Raw genomic sequence first — 25,874 nt, 5'->3', positions numbered from 1 at the left:
ACACCTTGGGTAGATAACAGTTAGCAGCAGCAGGTAGAGAGAGAGAGAGAGAGAGATGTTGTTTTGACTATAAAGGCCAGCACATGAGCGCCGCAGCTGTCGCTTGTCGATAGAGAGCATTCACACTACACGTGAGAGCCTGCGCGTTTGTTTTGTTCTCTGAACACGATCACCTTGGAGTCACCTTGAAGGTCGCAGGGGGTAATGGTCCAAGGGAGGCAACTGCGACTTTGATCGGTTTAAGGTAGAGATCATGGTAGGGTCCCTTGGTGTTCCGACTGTTGACCAGGGGACGTAACTACGTTGGAGTTGTTGTGGGTATCTTTACTTCCCCGTTGCTCTTGTTCTGGTACAAGTTTTCACAAGTTTTCTGGTTAAGACGAAAGGGTGAGAACACAAAAGAAACAACAATGAAATTAAAAATTTTGTTTTATTTTTTTGTTTGCAGGTAAAATGGATGATGTACTGGATAATATTCGCTCTCTTCACCGCAGTGGAGACCTTTTCAGATGTCTTTCTTTCGTGGTAAGTATTCCTTTATTTTAGGGTCTGTGGTTTTCTTTTTATGCTACACACAGCTCAGCAAGATTGTTAAGTCATCAAGAGGAGGAATATATCGGGTAGGACTTGACATAACATACCTCTTTATTACTTGCTTCAGAAGCATAAGGATATTTTAATTTTGTTTTGGAAATTTTGATTGGCATGGACTCATTTTGTTATCAAAAGGTACCTTCCTTCCCGTCTAACTCAGCCACCACAGATTTGCAGAGACGTTTACACGAGATGAGAGCATCATTCCACTGTGACTGAGACCAACAATAGACTGACTGACAGGCTGCTGTTTGTGCAGAGTGCTATTGTTGGCTGAAATTATTGTACAGATTGAAATGCTGATAGATGTCACTTACAAATTCAGCACACACACACACACACACACACACACACACACACACACACACACACACACACACAAAACTACCTCCCATTCAGCAAAGAAAGCAGCCAGGGTGTAGCTGTTTGGTATTTTTCCAAGTGGAAGGATGCTCTGATCCCAGTTACACGAAGATCTACAAGTAGAGAAAGAAACCTGAATTTGTTTGTCCTCTCTTCAGTGTAATACTGAGAATACTGTGTCATGTTTCAGGGTGCCTTTCTACTATGAGGTGAAGATTATCTTTGTGCTGTGGATGCTCAGTCCCATGACCAAAGGCTCCAGCTTCCTCTTCAAGAAGTTTGTGCACCCAAACCTTGTTCGTAGAGAAAAGGTACACTTTCCTTTTCACTTTTGCCTGTGATTGTTTGTGCACAGTGTGTTTGTGTGGGTGTGGGTGTGTGTGTGCTTGCAGGAAGAGAGAGAGTGCATGCGGACGTAGTCTTTGTATTTGGGCTAAAATTTGATTTCTGGGGGGATCCCATGTTTTGATTTGAAAGAAGAACTTACATTTTTTTTAAAGAACTTGTGTAAACCTGATATTGCAAAGCAAGCCATGTAGTATTCTTTGTGACACGCACATAGACACACACATGCCCGCACACACACACACATGCACATGATACACACACACACATACACACACACACACACACACAACCACACACACAACCACACACACACACACACACACACACACACACACACACATATTAAGTTAAAAAAAAAAACCACAATTTTATCTTTCTTTTTTTCTGCTTGTTGACAGGATATTGATGAGATGATCAGCCAAGCACGCACAGCGAGCTACACCACAATACTGAGACTGGGCAGCCAGGGTCTGAGCTACGCCTCACAGGTGGTGGTCAAGACTGCCCTCATGGTGAGTTTGTACTTCACTTCTTGTCACCAGTCTCACAATGGTCGTCACAGCTTTTTGTTTATGTTCAAACGAAGCAGACAAGCGGTCCTTGTTCTTAGCAAAATATCTTTGTGAAAAATTGGGAGAGTCTGGAAAAGGGAATTTGACTGTATGACGATTCATCAACTCAAAACATAGGGTAATGGACAATTTTCGAAAATAGCTCTGTCAAGATTATCAGCGTTCGGGAGGAGTAGGAGCCCCTGTACCGCAGACAGGTTTTTCACAACATCCGGAGCACGTTCCACGCCTCCAATGGGCTGTATCCCGCGATTGGGACGAACAACCAACTCTGATGTATACGCCATGCAGTGCAAGCACAATATGATACCCTTTTCTTTCAAAAATCAGCGTTCAGAAGTTCATCGGAGTTCAGAATTTCTTGTGGAAAGGATCGCTGGGACGTATCAGAACGTGTTTTGATCGAGGTCACATGGGTCTGGCTTGAGGTCATGTGAGTTTAGGAAAACACATGCTTAGTGAACATTTCCAGTGAACAGCAAGCCATTCGTGGCGCCAATGATCATATTTTCTAAATAAAATGGTATCATATCTAGCGCACTCCGCATAGCATACACATCACAGTCAATTGCTCGTCCCGGTCGCAGGATAGAGCCGATCGGAAGCTACAGATGTTGTGAAAACCTGTCTGCGGTAAAGGGGCTCCTACTCTTCCAGACCGCCAACGATCCTGTCAGAGTTATATTCGGAAAACTTCTCTTGTATCAACCGAGAATCTCTTTTTGGTGCTTACTTTACATTCAGTCATTTACAACTGTCTTAGTAATGGCCCAAATATATCTTTCAAAAATAGAGAAAGGTAAAGAGCTGTAGTTTTGACACTTGTCATGTTCTAGAGAAGGATAAAGATCTATAGCTTTGACTCTTGTCATGTTCTAGAGAAGGATAAAGATCTATAGCTTTGACTCTTGTCATGTTCTAGAGAAGGATAAAGATCTATAGCTTTGACTCTTGTCATGTTCTAGAGAAGGATAAAGATCTATAGCTTTGACTCTTGTCATGTTCTAGAGAAGGGTAAAGATCTATAGCTTTGACTCTTGTCATGTTCTAGAGAAGGATAAAGATCTATAGCTTTGACTCTTGTCATGTTCTAGAGAAGGATAAAGATCTATAGCTTTGACTCTTGTCATGTTCTAGAGAAGGATAAAGATCTATAGCTTTGACTCTTGTCATGTTCTAGAGAAGGATAAAGATCTATAGCTTTGACTCTTGTCATGTTCTAGAGAAGGATAAAGATCTATAGCTTTGACTCTTGTCATGTTCTAGAGAAGGATAAAGATCTATAGCTTTGACTCTTGTCATGTTCTAGAGAATGGTAAAGATCTATAGCTTTGACTCTTGTCATGTTCTAGAGAAGGGTAAAGATCTATAGCTTTGACTCTTGTCATGGTCTAGAGAAGGGTAAAGATCTATAGCTTTGACTCTTGTCATGTTCAAAATACCCGTGTGACTTGGAATAATAGGCCGTGAAAAGTAGGATATGCGCCGAAATGGCTGCCATCTGCTGGCCGATGTAAATGCGTGATGTATTGTGTAAAAAAAAAAAATCCATCTCACACGGCATAAATAAATCCCTGCGCCTTGAATATGTGCGCGATATATATTGCATAAAAAATATTTTAAAAAATTTAAAAAATCCCTGCGCTTAGAACTGTACCCACGGAATACGCGCGATATAAGCCTCATATTGATTGATTGATTGATGTTCTAGAGAAGGGTAAAGATCTATAGCTTTGACTCTTGTCATGTTCTAGAGAAGGATAAAGATATAGCTTTGACTCTTGTCATGTTCTAGAGAAGGATAAAGATCTATAGCTTTGACTCTTGTCATGTTCTAGAGAAGGATAAAGATCTATAGCTTTGACTCTTGTCATGTTCTAGAGAAGGATAAAGATCTATAGCTTTGACTCTTGTCATGTTCTAGAGAAGGATAAAGATCTATAGCTTTGACTCTTGTCATGTTCTAGAGAAGGGCAAGGAGGTATAGCTTTGACACTGACGTGTGTTTCAGGGGCAGACAAAACTGGTGGACCACCTACGACGTAGCTACAGCACCAGCGACCTAACCAACGACGGCAGCCAACTGATGCAGCGGCATCCGCCCATGGACTACGAGGAAGATGAAGATGAACTGGGTGTGTGCTTAGCTCAGCAGTTAGCTCCCCTGAAAACTTGTATCCTGGATTGTGTATGCACAGCATAAATCCTCTGTGCTCAGGTAGCAGCAAACCTGTCGCAAGTTGACCCTTGATAGTAAAAAGCTCAGGAACGCAGAAGAAGAATAAAAGAATCTAAACTTCATAAAGTACGGTACCCCATGAAGGATGACGTGTACAAAAAGTGTTCAGTACAGTTCAAGTGTTCAAAGTATATATTTTATAAAGAAAAAACCCAGATATGATGTATCTCCATCATTTCAATACTTCACAACTGTGGTCGTGTTCACTTCGCTCTTTCAGGAAGATTTTCAACCACCAGTTTATATTTTACAGACAATCGTCTGCGCGAAGACCAAGAGGAATTGGCCGGGAAGTCAACCCTCCTTAGCAGACGTATTACACGCAGTGGCAGCACAGGTCGGGAACAAGGTCATTTAATTTTTCAAGATCATTTCATTCTGTCTCTGTCATGTGGGTCCAGGACAAATTTGCTGTGCAAAACAAATCATCCATCTTGTCAGGAGTTTTCACTAAGTTCATGGCTTTTGTTTTGTTATTCTGATTTCTAAGGACAGGAAGGAACTAGAAGAATAGAACTTTAAAATGTGTTGGAAGGAGGAAGATTAACATTTTCTAATGTAGTAGAATAGATTTATTCAGGGGTGTTGCTCGACATTTTCATGTTGGGACATTTGGCTGAAACTGTGAGAAAGCTTTAGGACATCTTGGAAAATTTTCGGCCATTATTTTGGCTCATACAAAGTCACCGCAACAGTGAAGCACAAGACTCAAGAGGGAAACACCAATACATACAATCATTGTCTTAGGAACACAAATTACAGGGCGGAGCAGTTAAGCCAGAAGGGCGGGGGGGGGGGGGTACAACCTGGGGTCCAGGGTCCCGCTGTCCGGAACCCCTGTGACAACACCCCCCCCCCCCCCCCCCCCCCCAATCCGCCCCTGGATTATATGTTGCATACTGCAACTGAAACACATCAGACACCAGTTCTCTGAAACTTTTTCAAACCTTTAACTTTAATTTCTTGAAAGTAAAACTCTTCCAATCTTGTGCAAATCTTGACAAGCCTTGGGAAACATGACTGGTAAAACACCAATAAAAGACCGTGTAGGGTGAGCCATTTTGCTTGAAAACCACGATTTGGAGGACGCTTTTCATTCTCTGGCTCAGCAGATTTCGATTCGCGGTGACTATCGTCTGCTTCGATCGACTCAACAACACTACTACTACTTACACTGACACTGTCCACATTTGCGATGTTCCTGTCATTTTGTCCGGAATCACTTACCTTGGCGACGGGTAGCAAACCTTGGCCAATTTAGTTTTTTTCTTGTTTGGTTGCGACATGATGTTCAAATCCAAATCGAAAGCACTGACTGACTGATAAACTATCGCGAACCGGCGAACGCAAACGCTGAGAGTGTGGTTTCCCTTGTCCAAGGGAAACCACTCTGGCATCTACAGTGGACTCCAGCTATAACGAACCTGGGTATAACGAAATCCCTCTTTTAACAAACTGCCATTGATTTCCCGGCAGACAGCCTTCTATTTCTTACTTGTTACTTTCCGGCTACATCGAACCTTTTGAACTCATTTGCATAACGAATCCCTCTTTTAACAAACACGTTTTCATCGCCCCAGAGCCGTTTTGTCTCTAAAAGTCACAAAAGGCTACAACGAACTGATGTCAATAATTGTCTCCAAAGACAAAAATACACAAACACAAGTGCACATCGCTAGATGAGCGAACTCTGAACAAACTAACAGCAGGAGGTGCACGGAACAGATCGAACCAAAACCGAAAGTTGTGGTGACGTCATGACATTTTGCGATGTACGTCAGCGAAGCTCGTGCACATGTGGTCTGTCTTGCTAAAAACAATGGCTGACGAACATGGTTTCAAAATCTGGAACTGTTTTTTGTTTTCTCCGATCCGTGACCGAGTGACGCGATATAGAACCACGCATTTGTTTGAATCAATACTCTCCTCAGGCAGTGAAGTCTCCTAAATTGCTCACTGTGGACAGTCCGGAGTGCAGTTATGTCCCGTGAATGAGCGAGTCAAAGTTTTATCGTGAAAACTGACGCTTTTCATGCACCTCCCGCTGTTAGTTTGCCTCTCTCTATGGATTATATTATGAAGCTGTTGAAAACATGCAGAGATTGTACTCTCCAAGGAAAGATCGATGGGACGATCATTTGAAGGTGATTGGGAAAGCTTGTCTTGAGGCCATTTGGGGTTGAAAACTCTACAGCGAATTACTGATATAACGAACTAAAATGTATCTCCCTTGAGATTCATTGTACCCGGACTCCACTGTATATTTTTGGCAATGGCTTCCGTTCAAACCATTGATGTTTCGTTTTTGGTATTCGTGAAGGAAATAAATGTCAATCAGTTGACTAAGTACATCGGCAGCAGTTTTAGCAATCAAAGCCTGACCAATAAAAAAAACTGGAGAAACTGTGGCCGATTTAGGCGAATACTCTTCGGACATTTGGCTGATAGGGACATGAACGTTTCGGCCAAAGTAAAAAAACAAATCGGCGATTGGCCAAAGGGCCGACCCAAACAACACCCCAGTTATTGTTACATTCTGAGGTGGGGAGGGGGGGGGATTCCAAGTACCTGTACACTGTGAGCAGCTTTTCTCTATCAGCAAGTCAGGAGATGTATTTTTGAATGCTTTAGAAGAAAACTAAGGTAAAGATCACAAGCCCACTTTCATGCTCTCTTCATTTTGGTGATGGTGCGTTGCTCAGAATCACTAGCTGTTCATAACTCTGGTATGGTGTTTTTTTCATGTCATTGTGATTATTTTCTCATAACTCCCATGCTTTTGTATTGTTATAGCGAGTGTTTTCTTTTACCTTTGTTAGTTTTTATCATGTTATTGTGATTATTTTGTCATAACTCAGATGCTTTTGAAATGTTAAAATGGGTGTTTTCCCTTAACTCTTGGTGGTTTTATCATGTAAAAGTGTTTTTTCATAACTCATAACATATGCTTTTAAATTGTACATGTAAAAGTGAGTGTTTTTCTTTAACTCTGGTGGTGTTATCGTTGGTGCTCCTCATGTGTAACGGTGTGTGACGTGCGTTGGTGTGCTGTGTGTTGCGGTGCAGGTTTGCACAGTGTGAAAGAGGTGGAGGAGGACGACGAGGAAGAGACGGTGACCATCACAGAAGAGTACACCATTCCAGGCCCAGTCAGACAGTACTACTCACCCAAGGAGGTACACACACACCTGATACTAACTTACCTGTCTGCATGGCTTTGTACAGTACCGTGTGCAGAGTATGGAATACACACTGTATTAGTGTAAATATGTGAGACTGAGAGTGTGACCACTGTTTTTGTGGCACATGTACATACATGCTTATGGATGGCTAGGGCCGATAGGGTTGATTTCAATTTCTTTTCTTGTATTTGGCGACCCTGCAGTTGATTTAGGTGGTGACAATCCTATCGATGCAAGGTTATACATCTGTTGGGTTAATGACAATGAATGGGTGTTGTAAAAAAGGAGAAGAAGGAGAATAAGATTTTATATATATATAGTCCTGTGGGGTTACCCAGATGGAAATTCGGGTGGCTTTTTCTGTGGGGAAAGCGAGGTGCCATAAAAGTTTTTGCCATAAAAGCAAGGTGCCATAAAAGTTTTTGCCATAAAAGCGAGGTGCCATAAAAGTTTTTGCCATAAAAGCGAGGTGCCATAAAAGTTTTTGCCATAAAAGCGAGGTGCCATAAAAGTTTTTGCCATAAAAGCGAGGTGCCATAAAAGTTTTTGCCATAAAAGCGAGGTGCCATAAAAGTTTTTGCCATAAAAGCGAGGTGCCAAATGGTTTCCTTTGTTGAGTGGTTCTTTCTCTATATATCTTTCTGTTTAAAAACTTATGTTCAGCTCTTTGGGTTGTGTCGTGAGCAGGCTGTAGTCCTCTTCCAGAAGAAGATGATCATTTTCCTGGTTAGAACACTTATTTCATGTGCTTGAGTTATCTTTTGTCAATATCTATTTTTGCAACTTTCCTCCTCAGTTATAATACTTCATTCATTCTCTTGGGGAGTGAGAGGGGCACACTGACAATATATGTAGAAGTTGATTGTCAGATGTTATAAACACCAGTACTATTACCCCCCGCGGGTTAGGGGGAAGAATTTACCCGATGCTCCCCAGCATGTCGTAAGAGGCGACTAACGGATTCTGTTTCTCCTTTTACCCTTGTTAAGTGTTTCTTGTATAGAATAATTATAGTCAATGTTTGTAAAGATTTTAGTCAAGCAGTATGTAAGAAATGTTAAGTCCTTTGTACTGGAAACTTGCATTCTCCCAGTAAGGTAATATATTGTACTACGTTGCAAGCCCCTGGAGCAAATTTTTGATTAGTGCTTTTGTGAACAAGAAACAATTGACAAGTGGCTCTATCCCATCTCCCCCCTTTCCCTGTCGCGATATAACCTTCATGGTTGAAAACGACGTTAACACCAAATAAACAAACAAACCAGTACTATTAACTGAAATGTGACAAAGATAAGTGTTGCAACTGGAAAGGCATTGGAGCATACTGTACTTTTACTTTTGTTTGTGAAAGATAACACATTCTTTTCTTTTTGCACTGCTTTTGTTTTTCTGTACTTTTAAAAATAATTCTGTTTGGTTCTTTCAGGCTCAGAGTGTATGTATTAAAACTTAACCGGGCTTTGTGTCTTGCAAATACTAATCGATTTGACATATGGTTGGAATACTTACACTCACGGTAACTTGTGGTTCTGGGATTTTTAAAATCACTTTTAACCGTGCTTTACAGATGGGTATTTTTTTTCAATCTTGGCTGTGTGAAGAGTAGCATTTTTTCTCAAAACAATACTGCATCAGCTGTGTTGTTATTTGCACTGTGCTTCCAAATAAGAATTATTTAATCATTTGTGTGTAGCTAGGCTGAAGGTGTGGTGAAGTGAAATGTGGTGTTGGGAAGATCTTTGTAAAAAGATACCTGTAGATTTGCTAGCTTTGGTGAAGTAGGTTGGAAACTGATGAGGCTATGTGAACACAAATAGAAGAAGAAAAAGCACTTAACTTACTTCAGTACACAGGACACAGGACACAGCAGTAGAATGTTTGTGTCTGTCTGTGCGTGTGTGTGAGAGCGATGTTGTACGCGCGTAATTCTGACTGACTTGAGTCACGCTTTCCGTCTCTTTCTCTCTCTGTCCATGCTGCTTGCTGGTGCAGGGCGAGGACTCGGGGCTAATTTCCACACATTCCTCTCTCTCCTCCCCCCGTACCTTTCTCCTCTCCTCCGCCTCTTCCTCCACCCCCTCCTCCCCCGCCACAACTAGAGAGCGCAGTACTCGCTCAGCGTCCTGGTCCTCTCCGTCTTCCAGCCCCAGCAGGAGCAGGAGTTGCGACAGCGTGGGTTCCCCCAAACGCTATAGCTCCACCTCACTTTCCAGTAGTAGTAGTAGTACTAGCAGTAGTGCCTTGGCTGCTGCCTTCCTAGAGCGCTACAAACAACCCGGTGCTGGTCTAACTAGAAGGAGCAGTAGCTACACCAGTTCTGCCACCTCCCTCTACTCCACCTCCCCCTCCTCCCTCTACTCCACCTCCCCCCTCTACTCCTCCTCCGCCTCTTCCTCCTCACTGTCGTCCTACGGCGCGGGGTCCTTGTCGAACTTGGGCAGCTCCTCACTGTCGGCACGGCAACGGAGGTGGGGGTCGTGGTCCAGCCCGGGGTCTCGAACACGACCCTCCAAGTTTTGATGGCGGTCTTCGCCACGGCCCAGTGGGTTCTGCGCCCCGGTGTTGCATTCCGTGCTTCTTCTACAGGGGACCAAGGTCGTGCCTGCTTGTGACTTTTTTGGTTGCCTTCAGTGTGTTAAGATGTTTTGAGTGTGGTCGTGTTCACAGCTTGTTTTAGTCAGTGTCTGATTTGGTTTGGGATTAGTGTTGTCCCTGAAATTCTGGTAGTTTTCAAAGATTTTCCAGACTTTGTTAGTTTCAAGAGCACTCCAAGGCTTAGTAAATTCTAATGACACTCCAGACATAAATAGTTCTATAGTACTCCAAGGTTTGAGTAACAGTTTAGTATAGTTTTATTCCAGAGAATTTGAACTATTCTAGCAGTTTGGACTTTTTGGGTAGTTCCCTCTGAGCATGGCAGCTTCGACCCAATACTTGTTTTACCCCATTTTTAGAAAACCAATACTTTGAAAACTGGCTTAATACTGAATGTCTGTGGATTTCTTTTTCACAAATCACCTTTTGCTGTATTACATTTACATTACCACAGAGTGTACGGCACTAACATAAGTAGAGTTGGGATGATACTTAAAGTACATTATAACTAGAACCTGCGACGGGCAAAGTGGCGCAGTGGTAAGACGTCGGCCTCCTAATCGGGTGGTCGTGTGTTCGAATCCCGGTCACTGCCGCCTGGTGGGGAGTGGAGATTTTTCCGATCTCCTAGGTCAACTTATGTGCAGACCTGCTTGTGACTTAACCCCCTTCGTGTGTACATGCAAGTACAAGACCAAGTGCACACGGAAAAGATCCTGTAATCCATGTCGGAGTTCGGTGGGCTATGGAAACAGGAAAATACCCAGCATGCCTACCCAACGAAAGCGGAGTGAAGCTGACTATGCTCTCAGAGTATAGTGTGGGGAACCCAAATGGGCAAACAAGCTCACACGTCACCAGAATTTCTGGACCGCTGAAAAAGAAAAGAACTAGAACCTGTGTTTTATGGTCAGCCCCTGTCAGCCCAACAGTAAATCATAGATCTTGCAAACGTTAAACACTCATAAATTGTTGCCTTCGTGACAGATAACATACTTTTGTGTGTGTCCCAAATGTGGATTTTTTGTTTTGTTTGTTTGTTTAACGCCCAGCCGACCACGAAGGGCCATATCAGGGCGGTGCTGCTTTGACATTTAACGTGCGCCACACACAAGACAAAAGTCGCAGCACAGGCTTCATGTCTCACCCAGTCACATTATTCTGACACCGGACCAACCAGTCCTAGCACTAACCCCATAATGCCAGACGCCAGGCGGAGCAGCCACTAGATTGCCAATTTGAAAGTCTTAGGTATGACCCGGCCGGGGTTCGAACCCACGACCTCCCGATCACGGGGCGGACGCCTTACCACTAGGCCAACCGTGCCGGTCCCAAATGTGGATGATTTTACTGATACCTTCAACCCTCGAAAAGCATGAATATTGAATGAATATGTCAGATTATTGCCATTGATTTGGGAAGGGGAAAGGGGCGGCTAGAAGATGGAGACAGTGTTGTCTATATTTGTTTAGTATCAAGGTTTTAGGTAGACTGTACGCAAGCGAAGTGGAATGCTTGCGCACGTACAGCACAAATTGTCACCTGCTTTCGTAACCTATACCACAGTGGGTTGCAGTGGAAAGCATACAGACTTTTTTTTAAGTTAACACCTGGCCCTATTTGCTGTGGCTTCAAATCCTATTGATTTTCTTGCTAGTTGAACATGGGAAAGAAATAGATTCCATCAGAAAATAAAACCAGATTTTTCTGCCCTGGATGTGAAAAAGTGCAGATGTGACGTGCAAGTATGATGACAGAAAGCTTAGTATTTCATCAGAAATTCGGATTTGTTTCAAGTGCAGTTGGATGAAAAAGGTGTAAAGCAATACTGACTATTTCTGATCAGTGCAAAAGGAGTTTGTTCTGCTGCTCAAACAAACAAACAAACAAACAAGCGAGCTGAAAGTGACTGAATAAGTTTAAGCCAATGTAATGCATTCAACACTGAAAAACAAGTAACATGTATATGACAAAAAAAAGATGGATTTAGTGCACATAACCCTGGAAACTTTCATCAGAGAGTACACAATATTCGGCACTAAAATGACCAAAATAAAACTTGGAAAATACATGGAGTAACTTAGTTTTCTGGGTAGTTATTGAAGTGACTTATTAAAAGAAATGAAAAATTTGCGAAAACTAAAGGACATAGATTGCTATCGCTATGGAAACTGGCATAAACAGCGCCGTATTGGATTTCTAGGAAACGGTTTTACAGCAACATTATACATCAGAAATGCTTAATATTTGGCACAATGATACACAAGAATTTTTATCTACAATCATATAGAACGTTTTTTTGACAAAAGACTACAGTTGAATTGATATTAATTTTTGAAATGCGGTTAAAAATTCATGAATTCTTATTACAAAAATTATTATAAATTCAACTGTAGTCTTTTGTCAAAAAATCGCTCTATATGATTGTAGATAAAAGTCTTGTGTATCTTTGGGTCAAATATCATGCATTTCTTATGTATGATGTCAGTGTAAAACCGTTTCCTGAAAAAACAATATGGCGGCTGTTTCCATAGCAATGGCAATCTGTGGCCATTCATTTTCACAATTTTTTCATTCATTTTTGAGTCACTTGAGAAAAAGTGACTCTATGTAATCGGTCAGTGTTAGTCTGTCCGGCCGTACACCACCTTAACGTTGGACTTTTCTCGGAAACTATCAAAGCGATCGGGCTCATATTTTGTTTAGTCGTGACCTCCAATGACCTCTACACTTTAACGATGGTTTCGTTGACCTTTGACCTTTTTCAAGGTCACAGGTCAGCGTCAAAGGAAAAATTAGACATTTTATATCTTTTCTCGGAAACTATCAAAGCGATCGGGCTCATATTTTGTTTAGTCGTGACCTCCAATGACCTCTACACTTTAACGATGGTTTCGTTGACCTTTGACCTTTTTCAAGGTCACAGGTCAGCGTCAAAGGAAAAATTAGACATTTTATATCTTTGACAAAGTTCATCGGATGTGATTGAAACTTTGTAGGATTATTCTTTACATCAAAGTATTTACATCTGTAGCCTTTTACGAACGTTATCAGAAAAACAAGGGAGATAACTAGCCTTTTCTGTTCGGCAACACACAACTTAACGTTGGGCTTTTCTCGGAAACTATAAAAGTGACCGGGCTCAAATTTTATGTGAACGTGACTCATTGTGTTGTGAATAGCAATTTCTTCCTGTCCATCTGATGCCTCATATAATATTCAGAACTGCGAAAGTGACTCGATCGAGCGTTTGCTCTTCTTGTTATAAGTCACTTCAATAACTACCCAGAAAACTAGGTTATTCCGTGTATTCTCCAAGTTTAATTTTAGTGCCACGCAATTCTTTTGCTCATTCATTTATAAAATAGGAAAGTTCTGGTATCATTTCTGTCTGTTATATTTTTCACATTAAAAAAAAATAGACAAAGCACGTGTCCTCCCCTACCAGTAAAAGTTGTAAAAAAGAAATTTAAATGACAAAAGTAGGTCAACCTGCAAGCATTTCTGTTTTGTTCATTTTGATTTTTTGTGTTTTGTCTTCTTTTGTCACTGTGCTTCATTACGCTGCCCAAACAACCCTTCATCTTTCTTTCTCAGTCTTTCTGTGCAAGAGACTCTCCTTCTGTTTCTTGTTCAGTGTGTGTGTGTCTGTGTGTGTGTCTGTGTGTGTGTGTGTGTGTGTGTGTGCGTGTGCGTGCGTGCGTGCGTGCGTGCGTGCGTGTGTGTGTGTGCGTGTGTGTGTGTGTGTGGTGTGTGTGGTGTGTGTGTGTGGTGTGTGTGTGCGTGCGTGTGTGTGCGTGCGTGCGTGTGTGTGTGTGTGTGTGTGTGATGTGGGTGTGTGTGGTGTGGGTGTGTGTGTGGTGTGTGTGCGTGCGTGCGTGCGTGTGCAGGTATAGTGCCTTTTTTTAATGCTTGCATTTGCCTTTGAATCAAAAAAGCATTTGTCGGGAGTTGGAAAGTTTTCACCTATTTCATCATTTTACTAGTGTACTGGAGAGTGCAAAGTGCATCTTTGCATTCTTCATGTGAGCCCTTTGAGATTACATGTATTTTTATGCTGAGCAGTGCTAAAAATGAAGTTAATTTCTCTTGCATATTGTTTTCCTTGCTTTGGCATGCGCCTTTGTCCGAGCATATGAGAAGCTGCATGTTAGGAGGCATTGTGCTTCAGATGTTTGTAAATATCTCTTGGTTAAAACTTTGATTTTTGATTGGCAGAGTAGTTTTGATGCAAACGTAAACATGTAATGATTTCCTTGTTTTCCTGCTGTGACATAGCGCAGGGATTTATTTCTTCTCTTTTCTTTTGAATCAAAATATATTATTTTCACTTTTTTTTTCTTCTTTTATTTTTGATTTAGTAATTTGCATTAAGTCATGCTACTTTTCTTGATTGTCTATAACTTAAGCGAAATTGTGTTTAGTCTCCTTTATATAAACAAGTGTCATTTTTCTGTGGGTAAAGTCCAAAGATCAGTTGGGAATGGTTGTACATGTACATATTTCTTGGCTTACACGTTAAAGGAAGGGAGCTTTGCCATTTACCTTGACTTTTGTCCTATCTCGGGTGTTGGGTTTGCTACAGCATCAACAGCAGACATCATTCTTTCTCTCTCCCCCCCTCTCCCCCCCCCCCCTCCTCTCTATCTCCCCCTCTCTCTCCGTCCTTTTTTCTCTGTCTGTCCTTTTTTTTTCTCCCTCTCGTTCTCTCTCTCTTTCCCTCTTTTTCTCTCTCTCTCTCTCTCTCTCTCTCTCTCTCTCCCTCCCTCTTTCTCTCTCTCTCTTTCTCTCTCTCTTTCTCTCTCTCTCTCTTTCTCTCTCCTTCAATAACACCCTATTTTTATTCAATGTTCGATCCCTAACTGGGTACTGGTACTCCCTTTCTCCTGTTGTTTTTTTCAACTTCTGCATTTGTGGTTTTTTTTTCAATTTTGAATTTTTGATTTTGCTCTTCTCCAAGAGCAGTTCTTGACTAATAGTGAGAGGTAATACAAATGATATTGGGGTACTGTACCTCCTACCTTTGAGCAAGACCAGTAAAGGAAGTTCAGTGTGCTTCCTGAAAAAGGGGATTTGAACATCTAAATAGTTTTAAGATGTAGGATGTACTCACCAATAACCCACTGAGTTCAAGAGTTCATGTGTTTAAATCCGCACTCAAAACTGTTGATGTTTTTGTGCTAACAAAACTGTTGATGTTTTTGTGTTTACAGAAAAAACAAATCAACATGTACGGCACTATACCACGCTCCAGGGGCCGCCAGCGTACCACTAGGAAGACTGTGCTTTGAGGAGGGGACCTTGCCTTTTCCTCCCAGAAGGCCGTGATTTTTCCTCCCTGATCTGGGCGGCAGAGTGGCTCTCCTCCTTCGTGTGTTGTGCAGTGCGTGTGACAGGTTGTGACCTTGATCTCAAACGTCTTCCTGTTGTGTCATCATCATGGTGGTGATGGCTGACAGCGGCAATAAACCGTGAAATAATCCGTGACTGTTTCTCTCACTTGACCTCTGAGTTGACTCTACCACAGAGCTTTCGACGGAGATTTGTCATTTTTTTCTGGACTTTTTGGACGGGAACCTGTGGTTACAATGCACCAGCTTGAAACTTCGAATTATTGTGAAAACTGGTTGCTGGGTTCTCTATTGCTTCGATTATTGGGCTCTTTGCCTGCTCCACATGCTATTGATTTTATTTCTTTTATCAGCCTCTTTTTGTGTCTTTGGGATGTCTCATTTGTGCAGAATTGCTGTGTGAAAAATGAGAGAATTGCAGGATTTGAAGTGATGTGTGAAAGATACGTTTGGAGTTTTACTGAATAAAATGCATTCATTCATTTCCTGGCGCAAGATTTGTACACATTCAACTTTGTATAAGCTCAATTTTTAAATGTGCACTTCGGGTAATATATGTGTATGTATATATAAGAGAAGCTGAGACAATTGTGATGTGCGTATGTCTGACCAAGCTATACCCTTCGCCAACTAAAATGTAAAACCACTTTCTTCGCTTGTGTTTCGTATTGGTCTTGATGTTTGTTCCTCAGAGAATGGCATGATATGTGTGTTACGAAAGCTACACGCCTGAATGCTGCATTTCAGGCTGCTTATGGGATAAAATAAACATTTTTCGGCAAGGAAGAAATGTGTAAATGCTGTAAGAGAAGGGGATAAAAACAAAAGCTTCTTTTTTTACCTTATCTGGACTTTTCTACGACATTTAAGTTGGTGGAAGATAAGAGCCAGAAAATATTTACATTTGCACCGAGAATAGGTCGTTGCTGATCGGAGAAGAGTTCGGAGTACGTCATTTTGTCAGTTACTTGCACCATGTTGAGTCATAATTGCCTTTGTCGGCACATATTTGTGAAAATTTAGGAAGGCTTTTCACAGACTTTTATGGACTTTTTCTGTTCTACCTTCCATTAACCTTTATTGAATTTAATATATTTTGCACTTTCTGAGGCAAGTGTGTCCTTTTGGAAGCGTCAGACTTTGATAGGCAATTTGTGTTATACGATTGTTGCACAATAAAGCACAGCTTTGACATTTATTTGAATTGCACTTTTTGATGTATTTTCTTTTTTGTCACAAATTGTGCCATTCCTTATTTGTGTATGAAACACCTGCACTTAAGCCGCTTTTGTCGTGGCTCTTTTTCTGCAAATCATTTTGTACAACCAGACAAATAAACATTGATTTTCATTGTTTATACCCATTGCTTTTTGTAAAAAAATCCACGGTTGGTAGTAAGCCTTTTTCCCGTTTCTGTATTAAGGGCAGGTTTCAACAGAAGACACAGTATTTAACTTTGATATTTTTTGTGGAAGAAATTGGCATGTACTTATGTTTTATATGCAGGATTTAAGTTAACTGCAGAAGCAAAGCTAAAGGGAAGTTGTATCCAATATTGTCTTTTTTTTGGTTTTTAATCATCCCTTTTTTGTGTGTGCTTAACAGGGCAGGGATGTAGCTCAGTCGGTAGCGCGCTGGATTTGTATCCAGTTGGCCGCTGTCAGCGTGAGTTCGTCCCCACGTTCTGCGAGAGATTTATTTCTCAGAGTCAACTTTGTGTGCAGACACTCCTCGGTGTCCGAACACCCCCGTGTGTACACGCAAGCACAAGACCAAGTGCGCACGAAAAAGATCCTGTAATCCATGTCAGAGTTCGGTGGGTTATAGAGACACGAAAATACCCAGCATGCTTCCTCCGAAAACAGCGTATGGCTGCCTAAATGGTGGGGTAAAAAACGGTCATACACGTAAAATTCCACTCGTGCAAAAAACACAAGTGTATGTGGGAGTTTCAGCCCACGAACTCAGAAGAAGAAGAAGAAGAAGTCTGTGCTTAACAGGACAGATTCTTTGGTTATTGTTCTTTCTTTCTTATTTATGTGTGGTATTTTTTCGTGTCTTTTTATTGCATTTGTTTTTGCTTGTTTTGTGTTTGTTTTTGTTATCACTATCCAACATTCCAGACCTTAAATGTCTGCAGCACCACCTCCATTTACTTTGTCAATTTGTTTTTTGAAATATCTGAACGCTTTCCAATCTCGCTGGCTCGCACCACACAAAGTCTGATCATGATCACTGTATTTTTGTACTGATCTTTCACAAAGTGTAGATCCATACCATCATATCGCAAAAACGAAGCGACAGCCTGTATGACAAAATCGACTTTATTAATTATATTTCATTACAAGAAATGAGAAGGCTGTATCCGTACTAACGAGGTAGATAATTCATTTGCCTGGAGGATTATAAAATTCAGAAATGAGTTTTTGTGTGTTTTAAGCATAGCCTGTCTCAGAGTAGATTCAATCACTACTAAGACCACTGTGTATTCTTGTCTGGCATAAGTGCTGCATTTAATTCCAGAAAAAAATGTCTTCAGGGCGTTGATGTGAAATTGTCTTGATGCATGTGTACTTTTCTTCTTCTTTGCTTTCCTTGTGACTGTATGTTTGTATGTGTGTGTGTTGTTTTTCTCTCCCAGCTTTTTCTTCTGTGTACAGCTTGTGTTTTGCATATTTCTCAGTCAGAGCTTGTTCTGTTTTGTACACATTATAAAGCGACATCATGATGGAGATTTTTTCAGGTACCTTTCTGGTGCTATCAGGAAATTCAAAGCCATCTGCCAGTCTTTCCATGTTGGCCGTCAGTATAAACCAATATTGCTATTTCATATGTTACGTGGATTTCCATTGGTCAATTGGGCAAAACTGAGCTCATTGTAAAAGTGATATCGACGACATTTCCGTCGATATCAGTTTTGATATCGACGACCTCTTTATTGCTTCCCCACTTCAAAAACAAAAACACCTAAATTTAAAAACAAACAAATATATATGAAAATGTAATGATCCCAGAATTTAGTTGAGCAAGTGACTAAAGATTTTTTGAAAGAAAAGACATTTTTAAATACTGTACTGAAAAGTACAAGAAAAGAGTGAACAAAAAGAAATAATAATCAGAGGGAGGGATATGGAACAGCCAAAACTGAGACAAATACTTTTGTAATTTCTTTACAGTAAATACAAAATGTCCAGAGAATTAGCAATATATCTAACATTGACTGACTGTGTGATGATATCTTCTGCTATTGGTCTGTTTCGACAGTGATATCAAAATCTCGACCTCCGGTCTCGATTTTGATATCACTGTCTCAACAGACCATAGCAGAAGATATCATGGTCTCGATTTTGATATCACTGTCTCAACAGACCAATAGCAGAAGATATCATCACACAGTCCGTCAATATTGGGTAATACTTTGCTGAGTGTATTGCGAATAACAGAATACTCTTGGTGTCTCAATGCCGTGTCTTGGGATGTACAATAATGACTTTATTGAATCTCTGTGTAAACTAGTCTTTTGCTTCACTAATATTTGTTCCCAAAATTAAATCTTTATATGTTGTTTTCAGCGTGACCTTGAGGTAAGAGTACTTAGACAGCAAGCGAATGGGTAGAAGAAAAGGGAGGTATGCTTTAAAATGTTCAGTTCAGTAATTGTTGGATTTTTGTCATCCTTTTTTTGTCTTGGCAGAACAGTCCTGAAGAAATAATTTCTAATATAATTATAAGCAGTAAAAGTTGATACAAAAAAAGGCACTCTTTCAGTTTTGATCTGGATTTTTTCAAAAACTTATTCATTTCAAAAAGTAAGTCACAAATTGTATATGCCCCTTTTCTAGTTTATATGGTGAGAACAGCTACAAAAACATAAATGAAAAAAACATCTATTGGTTACTTCTGTAACAGATATTGTTCAGTATCTGTTTGTGGAATAACTATCTGTAAGTGTAACATTTCTTATTTTTCATCATGTTTTGTCCAATTAATGGTTTGATTTGTACATAACTATATTTTTGGTACAATTTTAATACAATGAGAGAGAGAGAGAGCGAGGAAAGGATTTGGAACATATCACAGAAAAGTATTTTGATATGAACAAACTATGCACAAAGACAAGATATGTGATCCGTACGTGGAATGTTTCAAAGCTGTATGTGATAAGGAACGCTACAGAAAATAAAATACCTAACCTTATATCAGGTATTTTCTATAGCCTTGATGAAAGGTTTAGAACTTTCAAACAAAGTCTAGATTTCTTTGGGTTGTCTGAGAATCAAGGAGAGTCGAGCAAATCAGCATTATTATTCATGTAGAGAATGAAATCTCAGTCAAACCCAATGTTGTTCTTTGGCAACACTACTGTTATGAACCATAATTATCTGCATGGTTTGAGTCCATAAGCGCAATATTTTGTGGTTTTTTTCCTGAATGGTATGAAGAACTAAGCTACTTTGTGTTCATGGACTGAAAGGTTTGTAACATGCGTGATTCATTGCAAAACCACCTCCCTTCTATAACCATAATTTACCCTATCTGTAACTGCTTCAGTTCCTAACACTGCTCATCCGATTGATCTGTAACCATCTTTTTAACTATCTCACATCAATTACCACCTTATGCTGTTTGTAGTTATATTAAAGTGTATTGCCCGAGATCCACACTGACTTTTATTATGCCATCGTCCAGAGTTAATAATCAGCTTCACAAGTCCATACCAGCACTAAGATCGGACTTCATGTAATATCGCGATGTACTGCTGTTTTCTGCACCACACGATCAAAGCGTACATACGTATAAAAAACAAACATGTTTCTCTGCGTGAATGTTGTGTTTTTGAAAGAGGGCACTTGTAGCATTTGCCAGTTTTTGTGATTTCGTGGACTCGAACTGCAGGCATAGAATTCCTATACCCAGAGCTGCCTCTGCTAATTTGTGAATAGCTGTGTGTGGCTTGTATCTTCCTGTACTATGATGTTTGCTTTTTAGAAAGAAGCAAAATGTGTACATTTCATGAAAGTGTCACATGCATTTAGAACCATATTTTTACAAACGTTGAAATAGCCTGGTCTTTCTGTCAGTGACGCGAATACACTGCATGTAGTACATGTACAAAAGTTTGTACATACATGACAAAATTTGATGTGAGATCATTTACTAATTGTTCATGTTGATGTGCATCCATTACACAAACCTGAAGTAACTTTTATTGATACTACAGACCTGTTTACTCATACGATTTCACCGTATTTTGTACGCCAAGTTTCCAAGAATACGATAAATACACTGGTTGATAAGAAAGTACGACTATTTCCAGTGTCATATTCTTACAGTTTTATCATCAGTGCGACGGACGTTGTATTGGAATTTTACTGCTAACAATTTTACGTCGGTCACATGATTAAGAAGCACCTCTACCTGGTAAGAAAATACACTCAATATTTTGAAAATACACCAAGTCTCTGTGGAATATACACCAACTGTTCATATTTTGGTAAACAGGTCTGATACTAGACCTACATAACTGTTGTTGATATGGTAGGGTAGGTGGGTAACCAGATCGTACTGAAAGTGTATCACGCAATGACTCATGTTTTGGCGAGACAGAGGGAAACCACTGTTTGTGTTTCTGTCTGTAATAGAAAGCTGTTTGTCAGTTTGAATCAGAGAGATCCGAGTGGCTGTCTACGAAAATACTGTATGATCTTCTGTACTTTGTGGATAAGGTTTTCATGTATTGAAACCTTTGATGTATGAAAAGCCAATTGTATGCACCTGATTTCATTTGCTAATCCGTGTAGAAACTGCACACCGCACTGTTAATGCTGAAATAACTTGGTGCTGGTACCTATGTTGGGCAAGATGATTAACTTATTCATGCACTGACTTCCTTGCTGGAAAGCCTTGCTTTTTAATAATTGGGACATTGGTTGATATTTTGGAAAATCCAGTGCAGTATTTACTCAATCACCTATTTTGAGGCATGTTCGTTTTGCCAGTGAGAAATGGTCAGTGTACTTGTATTCTAATTTAACTACTTAAAAACACTCCAAAACATGTGCGCAGTCACTGTGCATTGAAAGCAAGCACCTGATCATTAGCCATCTGTTTTTTGTTTCGGTCATTTGAATTTTGGTCATCCAGTACCTGGAATTCATATTCTTTGTGAAATCATTAGATAAAACATGGTGTCAGTGATTTCATTCACATTCAGAGCAATACTGTTTCAACAGACTTATTATTGAAAACCGCGGACCACAAGCATGCGAATTTGTTTGCCTTGTTTACGTTTACACTGGGTATATTTAGTTAGTTGTTCATGTTAAATGTACATGTCCTCAGCATACATTTGGATCTGAAAATGTTTGACATACTTGGTAGTTTGACAAACTGAACTTGCGACTGTTTGGTTTCAGAGGCAATCCTGAATTAAAGCAGATCTGATGTTTGTCTTAGACTTTTGTTGAACCACCCCCACACTGCTTGTTGTTTTTGTACAATCTGTCCATCGGCTGATGAAGAGCAGTATTGAATTCTTCTCTTTTCTCTGAGATCCCATTCTTCATTAGTCATTATTTCTGACGTGAGATTGTCACAGATTTCACTTTGATGTCTGGCTAACTCTCTTTTCTGTTGATGTGTCTATGGTGCTGGTTGATCCAGCATCGACCCCCCGCGGGTTAGGGGGAGTCCCATATTGGTTGGGACGAGAAAGAATTTACCCGATGCTCCCCAGCATGTCGTAAGAGGCGACTAACAGATTCCGTTTCTCCTTTTACCCTTGTTAAGTGTTTCTTGTATAGAATATAGTCAATTTTTGTAAAGATTTTAGTCAAGCAGTATGTAAGAAATGTTAAGTCCTTTGTACTGGAAACTTGCATTCTCCCAGTAAGGTAATATATTGTACTACGTTGCAAGCCCCTGGAGCAATTATTTGATTAGTGCTTTTGTGAACAAGAAACAATTGACAAGTGGCTCTATCCCATTCCCCCCTTTCCCCGTCGCAATATAACCTTGAACGGTTGAAAACGACGTTAAACACCATATAAAGAAAGTAAAGAAAGAAACGTGCTTACTTGTCACAGAATGAAGGCAAATGTACATGCCAGCTGTGCACAGGACAGTTCTCATTGAACATTTAATAGGAAAATAGTTGGATAGGTTGTCTGCAATTTTAAAGATACACACCATCCTTTTACCCCCCGCGGGCTAGGGGGAGTCCCATATTGGTTGGGACGAAAAAGAATTTACCCGATGCCCCCCAGCATGTCGTAAGAGGCGACTAACGGATTCTGTTTCTCCTTTTACCCTTGTTAAGTGTTTCTTGTATAGAATATAGTCAATTTTTGTAAAGATTTTAGTCAAGCAGTATGTAAGAAATGTTAAGTCCTTTGTACTGGAAACTTGCATTCTCCCAGTAAGGTAATATATTGTACTACGTTGCAAGCCCCTGGACCAAATTTTTGATTAGTGCTTTTGTGAACAAGAAACAATTGACAAGTGGCTCTATCCCATCTCCCCCCTTTCCCCGTCGCGATATAACCCTTCGTGGTTGAAAACGATGTTAAACACCAAATAAAGAAAGAACGAACCATCCTTTTCATGTAAGCCATCGCATACACTTGAACAAATCTGTCTGGGGTGTTTGCATGTGACACGAACACCCTTCATTCCTTGGGCACTAATCAAAAGTCAACTGACTGACTCCTGTCGGAGCAGAATGGCAACATTTGCTGAATTAATTTCATAATTCACATTTGTGTCAATCTGTGAAATTGGTTGAGCAAAACATTCCTACCCTGCACAGGAATTAGCCAGGCTGTCGACATTTGGTATATGTCCAAGTGGATAGATGCTTTTATTGCATGTAAATTGTTCGGAAGATCTGAGATAGTTTTCATGATCGTTTTCAAGAGACGGAGTGTATCTTTGATTTGATGGTTGTGAAAAATTGGTCTGTTTGAAAGAGACTGGATCTGATCTAGTTCGAGAGATTCTGATGATATTTCTGGATTTGTGCAGTTTCATATATGTGATATGAACAGTGTTACAATGCAAAAGAATACAACAAATAAAATAATAACCTAACTCTTTCTGTGACTAGTAAAAATACTGAGACACACACACATCAACTCACACACTCACACACACATGTTATATCTGTATATACTGCAACTCAGTGCTGTGAAAATTGTAATTTCAAACAGTTGTTCAATCCAGTGAATGATTTTACCTCATTTTGTGCCTTGTGCTTCCAGACCGCTAGAAGGTGAAAACTTGTCACGTGTGATGAAAAACTGGGACAGAATGTGCTAGCTACTGTAGTGTTTGAGCTTCTTTCATGTGCGCTGATACAGAACGTGTAAAACAGTCATTGCACAAAGAGTGTACAGGCATTTATTCATCGTTGCATCATCCTCATGTGATAGTTGCTGAGAACATTAAATTGTTGTACTAACTGTTGTACATGATCGTAACCGCCAGACTTGTGTGTACACATATTTTCTCATGTCATTTAATCCCCCCGCGGGTTAGGGGGAAGAATTTACCCGATGCTCCCCAGCATGTCGTAAGAGGCGACTAACGGATTCTGTTTCTCCTTTTACCCTTGTTAAGTGTTTCTTGTATAGAATATAGTCAATGTTTGTAAAGATTTTAGTCAAGCAGTATGTAAGAAATGTTAAGTCCTTTGTACTGGAAACTTGCATTCTCCCAGTAAGGTAATATATTGTACAACATTGCAAGCCCCTGGAGCAATTTTTTGATTAGTGCTTTTGTGAACAAGAAACAATTGACAAGTGGGTCCATCCCATCTTCCCCCTTTCCCCGTCGCGATATAACCCTTTGTGGTTGAAAACGACGTTAAACACCAAATAAAGAAAGTCATGTCATTTAAAGGTAGTCTCATTTTTAACATGGAGGTGCTTTGTGCGTGCAAGGGTTTGAGAAATGAAATAAAGGCTGTTTTTATAACATGCTTTTTTGGGGTTGTGGCTGGAAGAGTGTCCGGTGTGGGCAGTGGCTGTCATAAGCATCTTTCCTTGTTTCTCTGTCTCTCGGTCTCATATGTCTCTGTGTGCCTGCCTGTATGTCTATCTCATTGTGTGTTTTCTGTTTCTGTTAGACTGAAAGCCTGTTATAAGAGCTACATTCTATTCCATCCCCACCTTCGTTCATCCACATGTCTTTTTTTTTCTCCATAACTTTTGTTTTGATGGTGTTAGATTGTTCAACATACTGTGCATCTGTCTGTCTCTCCGTTTGTCGGTCTTATGGGTCTCCCTTTCCAGGCTCTATCATTCTGAACACACATACATACAAATAAACACACACATTTGCACTAACACTGAAATTGCCACACACACACATACACACACGCAAAATGTGTATGCAATCAGTTCAGTGGCATATCAAACAAAGAGAACCACGGCCACTTGAAAAGTGTCTTACTTTTTACTGATAACAAGTTCGGTTCACCACACCCTTTTCCCCTGTGTAAACAATCTCATAAACTACCCACAGATACCTTCAGGCTTTTACGTGGGACAAGAGATGCTTCCACTTTAAAACCCAACCCGATCTGTGCCGGGTGGTGTACATGATTGTTCAAATATTGAATAGGCCGGAGGGTATCTTTGACAGATCTGGTAGGTAGCCTGGCCTACATTCCATCAAGAGGGGCCGTAAAATACTTCGACACTGACAGTACACACACACATTGCTTCTACTGCCCCTACCCCCTCCCTACCCATTTCAGTTGACAGAAAATAATGCATATACTCTACAGTACGAGAAAAGTAAGCAAAAGTGACGTGACATTTTAAACATATAATTGTTCTGAGAGTTCAAGGGTTGCCTAGTCCAGACAAATATACAAAAAGAATAAGGCTTTTAAAGGTCCTTGTCTACATTCTTATACCGAAATCGTCATTTGACCATTAAAATGCAGAGTCTATTATCTTCAAATATCATCATGTAATACACCCCCTTTCGAAGCCCTTTGAAAATTCATTGTAGTATTCCAGCGTAGTACTCATAGTAGGATATCCTTATTTGGAAAATGCCAAGCACAAAACTCCTCTCAAATCCCGTGCATTTCGTGCATTTAAAAAAAAGCGTGGACAGCGCTCCAGTGTCAAACTGTTGCTGCACTTGTTTGGGCGTGGCTATAAGCATAGTGACATGAATTTGATTGGTCAGTATTTTTAGGCAAAGCACATGTTCTCAGCAAACAGAAAACAAAATATTGGAAGCGTGAGTCACGCTACCCAAAAATAAAATCTTTTTTCAAATATATTTTTTTTCCTATAACTTTTTTCCCCATGGTTCATTCATCATCTGACATAACTTTTTAGCGAAATCTAACCATAAGATTATTGAAAAAAAGCAAAAATGTAGACGACCACCTTTAAACTGAAGCGCTAATTCTTAAAGGCACAGTAAGCCTCCCGTAAACCATCACAGAGCTCCCCGAGCGTCTACATACAGTACAAGCATACTTCCAATTGAACGCTCACCGAACGGGAACATCCTGGCTGCTTTCTGTCGAGCGTGAGAAATTTTCAAAGAATTTATTTTCGTGGACTTGCTCCTCTACAACAATGGTGCCTCGTTTTGGTGCTGGACGGCT

General features: G+C 40.4%; 2 protein-coding genes across 3 annotated transcripts in view; one reads left to right on the top strand and one right to left on the bottom strand.

Moving 5' to 3' along the window:
• Positions 1-24,219, top strand: part of LOC138982993 (receptor expression-enhancing protein 1-like) — a 70,052-nt gene extending 45,833 nt beyond the window's left edge. The window contains exons 3-9 of one of the 2 annotated variants that reach the window (XM_070356382.1): positions 449-525; positions 1,148-1,268; positions 1,704-1,817; positions 3,889-4,012; positions 4,370-4,453; positions 7,183-7,292; positions 15,107-24,219. In XM_070356382.1, the coding sequence (XP_070212483.1) occupies positions 449-525; positions 1,148-1,268; positions 1,704-1,817; positions 3,889-4,012; positions 4,370-4,453; positions 7,183-7,292; positions 15,107-15,184 (708 nt within the window). In that variant the 3' untranslated portion in view covers positions 15,185-24,219. Of the gene's footprint in view, positions 1-448; positions 526-1,147; positions 1,269-1,703; positions 1,818-3,888; positions 4,013-4,369; positions 4,466-7,182; positions 7,293-15,106 lie in introns of both variants that reach the window. The other variant, XM_070356380.1, reaches the window with a different exon arrangement.
• The window catches only part of LOC138982996 (eukaryotic translation initiation factor 2-alpha kinase 3-like), a 387,290-nt gene that overhangs the window by 132,021 nt on the left and 229,395 nt on the right, over positions 1-25,874 (bottom strand). The window lies entirely within an intron of this gene.

Source organism: Littorina saxatilis, linkage group LG12 (genome assembly GCF_037325665.1).
Source record: "Littorina saxatilis isolate snail1 linkage group LG12, US_GU_Lsax_2.0, whole genome shotgun sequence".
Lineage (NCBI taxonomy): Eukaryota > Metazoa > Mollusca > Gastropoda > Littorinimorpha > Littorinidae > Littorina > Littorina saxatilis.
This window is presented reverse-complemented; position numbering and strand designations above follow the sequence as displayed.